The 11,232-nt window shown below is 42.6% G+C and overlaps 1 protein-coding gene across 6 annotated transcripts in view; it reads right to left on the bottom strand.

Annotated features, from left to right (window-relative positions):
• Window positions 1-10,525, bottom strand: part of cttn (cortactin) — a 28,965-nt gene extending 18,440 nt beyond the window's left edge. For 4 of the 6 annotated variants that reach the window (XM_032510771.1, XM_032510766.1, XM_032510769.1 and 1 more), the window contains exons 1-8: window positions 10,350-10,525; window positions 7,143-7,243; window positions 6,967-7,040; window positions 6,075-6,204; window positions 3,872-3,982; window positions 3,504-3,558; window positions 1,079-1,189; window positions 109-219 (exon numbers count right to left, since the gene is read on the bottom strand). In XM_032510771.1, coding sequence (XP_032366662.1) covers window positions 109-219; window positions 1,079-1,189; window positions 3,504-3,558; window positions 3,872-3,982; window positions 6,075-6,204; window positions 6,967-7,040; window positions 7,143-7,226 — 676 coding nt within the window. In that variant the 5' untranslated portion in view covers window positions 7,227-7,243; window positions 10,350-10,525. The remainder of the gene's footprint in view (window positions 1-108; window positions 220-1,078; window positions 1,190-3,503; window positions 3,559-3,871; window positions 3,983-6,074; window positions 6,205-6,966; window positions 7,041-7,142; window positions 7,244-10,349) is intronic. The other 2 variants (XM_032510770.1, XM_032510767.1) reach the window with 1 other exon arrangement.
• Between the last annotated feature and the right edge of the window lie 707 nt (window positions 10,526-11,232).

Here is an 11,232-nt window from a genome sequence, read left to right on the forward strand (position 1 = left end):
GTTGGGTCCTTGTAAATTATGGAGTGTGGTCTTGTTATGAACTGATACTATAAATAAAATTGAATTGTTTCTCATAACAAGTGGGGGTGTTCTTGTGATGATACCAACCTTTCTGGGACTCGTGCCTCTCAGTTTTGCCCTGGTACTCAAAGCCCATGGCGCTCTTGTCCACCTTGTCGGTCTCAACACCGAACTTGCCGCCAAAGCCCTTGGTGTAATCTGCCGGTGGCCAGAGCACAGGAGGGGGAGACGGGGGAGAGAAATCCAAAGTTAAGACAGGAAGAAGTGGAGCATTTCACACAAGTCTTTCAGCAGCGAATAGTTCTCATGAGATTTGACTTTGGTGTAAATCAACAATATTTTTCCACTCGGTACAGTTTATGTAAGATATCATGACAACATATTTTTTTTTAGTCTCTTCCTGTCAAAATGTCAATTTTACATGCAAACACATAAACTAGGAGAATGGTTCAGTTGTGTATCTGCCATTTTAAGAAGAGAAAGACTAAGAGAACAGGATGAAAAACTGACAAGGGCGTGTTTGAGAGGAAAAATTATACCACTTAAAATATCCCAATCCCCCCAGAAAACCAGCTGGGTCACACCCAACAAAGACCAGCTACAGACGAGAGGGTGCTGCTATGTTCTAATCACCTGAAATCTGAGACGAGGATGGAGGAACACATTAAAGAAGACATCATTTCAGAAAGGAAATGACCACCTACGTCCATTAGACTCCCAAGTCCTCTGAGAAAGGTGTACTGTATCTTAAAACACTATAAGAAGAATCATGTATTATTTAGCACTTGGGAAAAGCAAACTTTACGTCACACATGCAACTGAGAAAGCTAAAAAGGAAAACTAAGCCTTTGTAACATTATATAAGCAAGCAAAGGCTGAGGAATGGAGGAAGAGGAAGAAATGCAAAATAACACGATTATCAGGACCAACGTGGAGCTGTGCTCTGAGTTCGGCCAGGTTGTTTGCGTGTGTGCGTTCGTGTGTATCCATCAGCCATGTTTTCTCCACATCTCTCTGGGTTAATGGGAAGGCCGCGTGGCAGGAAATCTACACAAACCTTTCTGGGAATCGTGTTTCTCGGTTTTGCCCTGGTAATCGAAGCCCACTGCGCTCTGGTCGACACGATCTGCCTGCACGCCGTATCGCCCCCCAAACCCAGTGGTGTAGTCTACACAGCAAAGCAAGGGAGGGGAGTGTGGGGGGGGGAGGGGGAGGGTCAAATGTCAGCGTAAAGCAGCATGGAAGCAGTGGTCACGAAGCAGCCCAATTCCAAATTCCTCATTAACATTTACCAGCAGAACCCGGTGCTAAGACAGAAACCTTCATTATCACACATCGAGTCATTTTGTTTTTAAAATCCACTTCCTTAAATGAGACTTAGACGTAGATGTGTTGCCTGGTTGTAGTGAAAACTGTTGTTAAACACTGAATTTGTTTACATGCACACTAATATTCCACAATTATTCTGAATATGACAATATACAGAATTAGATACAGTTCATGTAAACAGCATATTCTAATTGGATATTCTGAATAAGGCCTTTTTTATGTTGAATTTATCATTTTTCAAGTAAGACATGTGGGATGTGCCGGTATTATTTGGGTTTTATTAGCATTCCTTGGACATGTATACAACGCATTCAGAATCTGTGTCTCAATCAGTGTTTTTACAGCAGTTTGCGACAGTTTACGGCCTCTTGCCCGTTTACGGCTTGCTACGGTTGCCAACAGTTTGCAAGGCTGAGGTAGAGATGCATGCACTACTTTTAAACATTATGAAAGATTCGGTTATCAAAAGGTTTTTGGATATGCGCAAACATCACATCACAACGCAGACTTTCTCAAGAAGCTGATTGGAAGAATGAAAGAGGGAGGCTGTGTTTCACGGTCCCCCATCGCTGGAAAATGTTTTAACTTTATTTTATTTATTTTTTTACACGGCTTCAAGTAAACAGGAATATAAGTGCAATTTTTTACTTTCATTAGCCATATAAACAGCTTAGTCTGAATATCGTCTTGCTGAAATACTATGTGCATGTAAAGTAGTCAGTGACACTGCTGAGGAACGGTTGGAATTGGACAGATGTTCTGCACATGTGTGCAGGGGATGAATGCAACACAAGGTGATGACAGTATGGGGTCATGGGGAATGCAGCCTTAAAATACTAAAAGCTAAGAAGTCAGAGGCGACTCCCAGAGCACTGGGATCACTGTAACGCTGTACACAGTGCAAAGTATCTTTATGAGTATTTTGTTTTGGCTCTATTCCAGCACATTGAACCTCAAATGTTACAGTGACCTATTAACTATCTTAAGCTTTAATCTTAATGTGTTCACATCTTTATCTGATCGATGGAGCTCAACAGTGTGGTTCTGGAAGTAAAAGTCCCGTTTGTTTTCTCCAAAAGGATGTTTAAAATTATATTATCTCTTGTGTTGTCTTCCTCACACATTTTAATAGCTTTTTCCAGATGTTTTTTGTCACTCTTCCCCAACTTTTTTGTCAAGTTTTTGATGTTTTCTTCCAGTTTTTGGCAGCTTTTATCCCATATTTCTAATATAAAATAACGATGAAAACGGTTCGAAACAATCCGAGGTAGACCGACCACGAGCTACCAGAGTAGTGAAACAAAGCTTTCTGCTCTGTAAAAGTTACAAGTCTGTATGAAATCAACCTAGTTTTAAGAAAAACATGTTTTATTTGCAATATCATATAGAAGTACTACACTACCCACAATCCTAAGCATAACAGCGGCGGCTTTGACAGATGGGGCTCGAGGTTTTCATGAAAATGTTTACCTCACCCGCAAATGGCTAGAGCGAGCTGCTAATAAATTATAGCAAACTATTAAAGTCTATGATTGTTTATGTACAGTCTTGTACCTTTGCCTTTTTTTTTATTAAATGTTCTTTTGCGCTGAATCAAAGGTTTTATAGTCACAATCTCTCTTGTAACTAGTTGGCTTGGTTCCAGTCTCAAAACTCTTTAAATGAACATTTAATTAAACGATATTGAACAGGGAAAATCTTACAGAACAGCAGCCCTTCAAAAGTGGGCAGTGACTGTTGAGCTCCATTTACATCCTCCCAAAGAGATAAAGAGGGCTCCAATCTGACAATGTCTACCTAATAGGTTTGTTAAAACACTTTAAAGCAACTTGTGCAGAAGCACAGAGCCACGAAAATAAAAAAAATGTCACTCAGAATACTTACAAACTGCAATGTTACTTATAATGTTCCAGTAAAACAAATAGAAAACACCACCATGAACATATTTTGGTCTGTCTGTAAAGCAGAGATCAAGCAGATGCTCAAACTGTCTCCTACAAGCAATTTGGTTAACAAAACCTAACTGGCTGATAAAAGATGATAAGCAAAGACTCAGATCAGATACAGGGATCTATTTGGAGAAGTCTGTCAAACTGAACTACAGGTGATCTGGAGCTGAAGCAGACATGCAAAAAGACAAGTTGAGACATCACCTCTCTGCGAAGCATGCTTCTCCGTCTTCCCGGCATACTCAAACCCAACCGCCGACTGGAATGAGAGAGGAAGAAGAAACAATTATTCTACTGACTACTTACTCGTACTAGTAACTCGCTGGGCAAATTCAAATTCTGCTCTCGCAAGAACTCTGGATTTCCAGGGTAGCGGCGGTGGGGGTGCCCATTTGTGTGGCGTCTTGTTGTGTTATTGGGAACCACTGCGATACAATAACGATTAGAACGTTTCCTGGCACTGCCTTAGCCCAGGTGGGTTTTGCTTCCTTCAGAGGGAGCATGCCATTTCACAAAATCAACAAAAATCATGATTGAAATCAAAAAGATGTCGTCAGCGCTGTCAAAAATACCTGGTCGACGCGGTCAGCTTGCACCCCAAACTTCCCTCCAAAGCCCTTGGAGGTATCCGTCTGGGAGCAGTGCTTGGACAACTTGCTCTGGTAGTCATGACCCACAGCAGACTGTGAAGAAAAACCAAAAAAAACACAATCAAAAACCTAAAAAAAAAGGGACAATAAGGGAACATTTGAGGAGGGGAGGGGGTCATGAAAAGGAGCAGTACAGCTGGAAACTGCCACCAGTGGATTGAAGTGGTGACATCTGACTCATCACAGATGCACACGGTGTGGTGTCAACAGTGCTCGGTCATCACATTCATGCTACAGTGACCACACAGCTCAGAGAGAGAGAGAGAGAGCGGCCGGAGCCACTCGCCAGGAAAGATTATCGAGTGTGAAACTGACTCGGCCTGTTCACACAAACACACCGGCTGAGGTGAACATTTTAAAACCTGCTGCAGAGGCTCAAAGGACTCTGAGCTCATTTAGATTTGTGGAAATTAAATTGGCTTCTTAGATTTTTTTTATTAAAAGTCCTCTTTCAAAATATGAAAAGCTACAAAATGGTAGATTTTTCATGTAATACAAACCAGGATCTAGCTTTAGCTGCAGGAGAGGCTACATCTACAAAAAGTAGTTTCACCCTTCAAAAGAAAAATTGGGCAAAAAATACAACCAGCAGTCCTTCGTTCCAACTTCCATAGCGCTCCTAAATAAAACAATCGGCTCGGAAAAAAATAACTTGAAGCAATTACGGCACTTTATTTAGTTATTTTTAATCATAGTTTAATTTTAGTTTAAGTTTTATTAATCAGATCTTTATGAGATTTGTTATATAAAATTGTGGCGGTTGTACTTTGTTTCTGTCATATTGTTTTCTTCTATATGTGCTCTAGTGCAATTACACAGAATTATCCGTTTTTTTATTATTCAGGTTTTATTGACTTGGTAATCAATGATTGACAGAGGAGGGTCATTGATACTTGTGCAATGTAATGTAGGGTGGACTGTATGTTGTATGTGAGTGTGAAGTCTGTGTGTTATTGATGTTTACAGCAGCCTCATGTAGCACTGATGCCCAAGACACATTGCAGGGGACAATGAAGTTGATCTTGATCATGAGATTTCATCCGTCTAGCTATTTTCCACTCACACTTATTCAACTGTAGTGCAGCTGTACACAGGCAACACATTCAGAATGAAGTGAAGGGATTGACCTGTGGTTTGTGTTGGTGGCACCACCTCCACTGTGGTGATGCACCGTTACACACCTCATTGATCCAGAGATCGAGTAACAGTCAACAATGTGAGCTACAGCCTAACTGAAACCAGAAAGAGAAGTGTTTGGCTGCATGTGTGTTACATTAAATGTGGTCTACATACACAACGTTCCACTTTCTGGATAGTTCCGGTGCCGCCAGAAATTCCGCCTAATGTCCCTCATTTCGGCCGGATATCTGTCACTTTTCTTTTTCCTTGTCTTGGCATTCTAACCTTCAGTGGATTTCTGACGACTATGATTACCAGGTCCTAAGATCTCTACAGGGTAAATCCAGACAGCTAGCTACACTATCTGTCCAATCTGAGGACTATGGTTACCTGGTCCTCAGGTCTCTGCAGGGTAAATCCAGACCGCTAGCTAGACTATCTGTCCAATCTGAGGACTATGGTTACCTGGTCCTCAGATCTCTGCAGGGTAAATCCAGACAGCTAGCTAGACTATCTGTCCAATCTGAGGACTATGGTTACCTGGTCCTCAGATCTCTGCAGGGTAAATCCAGACAGCTAGCTAGACTATCTGTCCAATCTGAGTTTTCTGTTGACAAAACAACTTTTGAGCGTTCACGTTCCACCAAAACAACTTCCTTCCAGAGACTATTTTGCAGCAGCACCACTGTGAGACACATTTTATTGCCAGGTGTAACTGATGCGTAATTGACGTTCAATGATCGTTGTGATTTTGCATTTTTTAAACATTTTAAAGCGCTTTACCTTGGAAACAAACTGGCAAAACAATCACTCCTGAAAGGGCCATTTAGTAGCAGATTGAGATCCATCTGCTGATGAAAGCTCCAGAACAGCTACTAAATGGACCTTTGGGTGAGATGGTTTGGTCAACTTTAATATCACTTTTGCATAGTCCCCACTTTATGCTGCAATGCAGCAATAAATCTGGGACACGTCTTTGTCCCTCTTACCCTGTGGTCCCTCTTACCTTGTCCATGCGGTCCTGCTGCACTCCAAATTTTCCTCCATATCCATGCGAGGCCTTGGGCATTTTGTCCAACTCCTTCTTCTTCAAGCTGGTGTGCTCCGTGGACACTGTGTCGCGCAGCTTGTGGATACTAAGCCACGGAGGAAAAGAGTTAAGAGACACACTCCAGGGCTTTAAACATCGCATTTAATCAGGGGCGGAGCGGGTGAGGCTGACTTCCGGGGCTTTATCAAACAATCTTTTAGGTTTGTCAAGAAATCTAATATAATCAAGTTAATGTGTTTACGTTGGCCTAATATTCAGTTCAGAGAATTTAAGACCACATATACTTGGCACTGTTGAGGATCCTCAATTTGCAATTAGAGAAGCCCAGATAATTATGTCAATTTGACTCAAATGTAGCAGATTTATCAGCTAAACTTGTTTCCTGTGAACTCTACTCCAGCATAGAATAACAAAAATAGGTTACAACATTAATAATGCTGTTCACGCCAAATTCCTACCTATGTTATAAAGACAATGTTTGCCTCTTTTTAGGTGGCAGGAGTGAAACTGAGACATCCTAAACATGTGTTGTGTCCAGTTGGAGAAGGATTTGATACAAATCAGGATGTGGGCTCTACAGGAGGATGTTTTTCCCCATATGATATACAGACTTTTAGGCATTCTCTTATCAAATAGCTTGAAAAGTACTGAAATGCTGCCATATATGGAGTAAAAAAAAAAAAAAAAAAAAAAACTACACCGGGAAGCATACCCACAGACTTCTGCTGTATGAAACTTTGGGTGGAGCCAAATGTTTTAAACATTCGGGGCTCCGCCCAAACCTCCATACAGCAGAAGTCAGGGGGTACGCATTTGATACCTAAGGAAGAATGATTTGCTTCCTCACTCTATGTGCTCCTGATGTCCCGAGCCCTCCACCGTCTTGGCCCCCCAGCGCTGCTCCGTCTCCGACACGTCATTCTAGAAATCCAGAAAAAACAAAAAAAAAAAAATGGTGGGGAGAAGAGTAAAGCACGTGTGTAGTGAGGAGGACTAAATGGGGAAAATGCAGGGAGGACGAACCTCAAAGTCGGGGTCCGTCTCCCAGTCGTCCCCGTCCTCATTTACAGCCACACTGACCGACTGTCCTGCTGCTGCCTTCCACATCTTCACTGCAACACACTCTGAAAAACAACAAATAAAAACACTTTTTTTTTTCAAATAGAGCTGGAAAAAGTTACCTATTCGTCAAATGTAGATAATATTTTTTTCTATTTTATGTAATTATTCTTTTCTATTTATTTAAGTTATTATTCATTTAAGTCGTTTATCAATTGAAAACTACCGTCATTCTCTGGTTTCAGCTTTTCCAATGTGAGGATTTAGGACATTTCGGAGGATTCCACCCTGGTTTTGGCAATCTCCGCCTCATTTTAGCTTCATTTAGGGCTGCAACTACTTACAGTGCTGATTAATCTTCTCCAAAATGTCAGAAAATATAGAAATAAGTTCCATCACCACTCTCAGAGCCCAAGGTGACGTCTTAAGACCATCGTTTTGTCCTAAACCCAAATATATTTCATTCACAATGACGTTAAATTCAGAACGCTGCTGCTCGAGTTCTCGCTGAGACCTAGAAAGAGATCACTCCAGTATAAAGGTCTTTAAATTGGCTTCCTATCTGTGTGTGTGTGTGTGTGTGTGTGTGTGTGTGTGTGTGTGTGGCAAAGATTAACAGATTTGTTGTCAACTATTAAATTAATCGCCAACTATTTTCATAATCGATTAAACGGTTTTGGAGATAAGGATTTCGAAGAAAAAAAAGTGTTTTATGTTAAACAAAAAGGATCTTAATAAATAATTCAGACCAATAATCTGAGCATGGCAGTGGCAAAACAGCTTTAAGTGGATGGAAATTGAAGGTGCGCAATTGCCCGTTAATGTTACAACATTGGAGCTCGTTTCTTGCGAGATACCGGACCAGTTTCAGTCACTTAGACACAAAAATGTGGAAAAACAGGTTCCAGTTCGCAGCTCTACCTCTACATGAAAAATGACGCCTCCCGATTCGATATCATCACGATACATTATTGCAACTGTAAACTTACTGCGATATTCTGCAATGTGTCACCTTTTTTTCCAACTTCTAATTTTTCCCCATTTTAAATGAACGTCCCAAAAGGAAACTTATCAACATCTGTTGTATCTAAAAAGAAACATTTCTCTGTTTGTTCATCTCACTTCAATGTTATCGCTGCAAAATGGGACAAACTGACCAACACATATATAATTTATAATATATAATAAAAGACAGATACTTGGCGGCTGTGTATCGATACAGTATTGCCACTGAAAATATTGCGATACTATGCTGCATCGATCCCCCCCCCACCCCTACCTGACCTGCTTTGTAACCGATAAGCTGCAGCGCTACATGATGAATAAGTATGTTAGACTTAGACTTAGAAAATTCCAGCAGCAGTTTTTGCAAGAAAAAGATAAAAAAAGACAGTATAAAAACAAAATAACAGTAATAATAATAGTAACAACAACAACAACAACAACAAGAAAATTCGCCAGATAAAGACACAAAAAAAAAGAGACCATAAATTATTTTCAAGGTGTCAGTGTTGAGTCCAGTGTTAAAGTAAAAAGTGACCAGGTAAGTGTATGTGTATATATATATGTGTGTGTGTGTGTGTGTGTGTGTGTGTGTGTGTGTGTGTGTGTGTGTTGTGTATGTATGTATGTATGTATGTATGTATGTATGTATGTATGTATGTATGTATGTATGTATGTATGTATGTATGTAGGTATTTGTCTGGTTCTGGGTGATCTCAAGTGACCCAGCATCAGGAACCAAAGCTCTCCGTACTAAATCCCAATAAATGACTGACTCAGCACAATGTGGACAATTAGCATATGTGTTGAATCAGAGGCTGCAGGAGACGTGGTCCCAGAGGCTGCAGGAGACGTGGCTCCAGAGGCTCCAGACCGTGCTCCAGAGGCTCCAGGAGCCGTGGTTCCAGAGGCTGCAGGAGACTTGGCTCCAGAGCTCCAGAGACTTGCTCCAAGGCTGCCGGAGACTGGCTCCAGAGGCTCCAGGACCGTGGCTCCGAGCTCCCGGAGACGTGGCTCCCAGAGCTGGCAGAGACGTTGGCCATAGGCTCCAGGAGCCGTGGCTCCAGAGGCTCCAGGAGCCGTGGTTCCAGAGGCTCCAGGAGCCATGGTTCCAGAAGCTCCAGGAGACGTGGCTCCAGAGGCTGCAGGAGACGTGGCTCCAGAGGCTCCAGAGGGCAGGAGACGTGGCTCCAGAGGCTGCAGGAGACGTGGCTCCAGAGGCTGCAGGAGACGTGCTCCTGTCCAGAGGCTGCAGGAGACGTGGCTCCAGAGTCCAGAGCTGCAGGAACGTGCTCCAGATCCAGAGGATGCAGAACTGGCTCCAATCCAGGACTGCCAGACTGCCGGAGAAGTGGCTCCAGGCTGCAGGAGACGTGGGCTCCAAGGCTGCCAGGAGCGTGTCTCCAGATGCTGCGTTGGGGGGGGGGGGACGTCCCCAGACCAGGAAGCAGCCTGGCGAGTCCCAACTTTGTGTGGCAGTCACTGTGCATGACAGGGGTATCTCCCACAACCACACCCAAAAATCCAAAAACCCCAAACCCAACCAGGCCTGGTGAAGAACAGTGCAAGAATCTGGTAGAAATGACGTTACGTTAAACTGACGCATTAACGTTATTAACGTTATTCTTTATCCCGTGTGGTAGGGACACAAGTTAGCTAATGTCGTTAAGTTAATGTCGGTTAATTAGCTTCAACCAAAGTCCATCAGGGCACGTAAATAAAAACACCATAATTCCCACAGATGTAGGTTTATTCATCCCTATTTATACGCAGTTAATTAAGCACTCGTGTGGTGTTTTTTCCCCGACAGATTTGTCTGCGTAACGTCTGTTTGCTTTTTCTTTTTTTAACGGTTATAACGTTAATTAGCAGAAAAGCTTTGGGAAACAGGGTTTCCACCTCGTTAACGGCTATGTCCACACGTAGGGAAGTCAACGTTAAGTGAAGAGCAGCAGTCAAATGTGTTTAATTTAGCTCCCAAAAACACGGGATAACGCGACTAGTTGTAGCTGTGTCTGGGGTATTTCCTGTTCCAGATTTCCCAGTTTGGCTAGCTAGCTGGCTAAAGCTAACCGTTACCAAGCCAACTGGAATGAGCTCGGCGAAGGTTTTTTTTACCAGGTAACGTTAGACATTTTAACATCCTCCTTTTAAAGTGTTAATACTCACCGTCTACGGCGAAGGGAGCTCCGACCAGAGTCTAAACTAGTTTTCTGACAGAAATCCCCCCTGGTGGATGTGGCTCGTCCGTTCACACCTGAAGCGCTGATGGAGAAACGGCTCTGCTCTCGCGGCTCTTCCGGCTCTCCCGAGGATCCCGTTCTTTGCCAGTGGTGACGTCACAAATGGGCGAGGATGTACGTGTTTATATTTGGATTTTTTTTTTAATATATATATTTTTTTTAAGATTTATTTTGGGGCTTTTCCCTTTGTTTTAGTGACAGTGCATGGACATGAAAGGGGGGAGAGAGATGTATAAAAAAATAAAAAATAAAAAGATGAATAATAATAATAATAAAAAATAAAAATTTAAAAAATAATTAAAATAAAATAAATAAATATTATTCAAGGGCCTTCATCCCAGCATGGACGTCCCCACCATAGTCTGGGCATTCTCGAGGTCCCTACCCAGAAGGACGTACTCCACCTATTCCTGGGTGTCTCCGAGGCCTCCTCCCAGCTGGCGTCCCTCCACCTAGTCTGGGTCTTAGCGAGCCTCTCCAGCGTGGACGTCTCTCCACTAGTCGGGTCTCCCGGGACCTCCTCCAGGGACGTCTCACTAGCCGGTCTTCCCGGGACCTCCTCCCAGCTGACGTCCCTCCACCAAACTCTCCTTCAGTTGCTGGTCATGGTGTTGAGAACTCCAAAACTTTCTCAAGACAACATGGGATTCAGTCACACTCACAATTAAGGTGCCCTGCCACACCAAATCTTAATGCATCTTTTGAAATATGTCAAGTTTGTGTGTGTGTGTGTGTGTGTGTGTGTGTGTGTGTGTGTGGGTGGTGGGTGTGTTGTGTGTGTTGTGTGTGTGTGTACTTGCTACCGCATC

The sequence above is a fragment of the Etheostoma spectabile genome, unplaced genomic scaffold (genome assembly GCF_008692095.1).
Source record: "Etheostoma spectabile isolate EspeVRDwgs_2016 unplaced genomic scaffold, UIUC_Espe_1.0 scaffold271, whole genome shotgun sequence".
Lineage (NCBI taxonomy): Eukaryota > Metazoa > Chordata > Actinopteri > Perciformes > Percidae > Etheostoma > Etheostoma spectabile.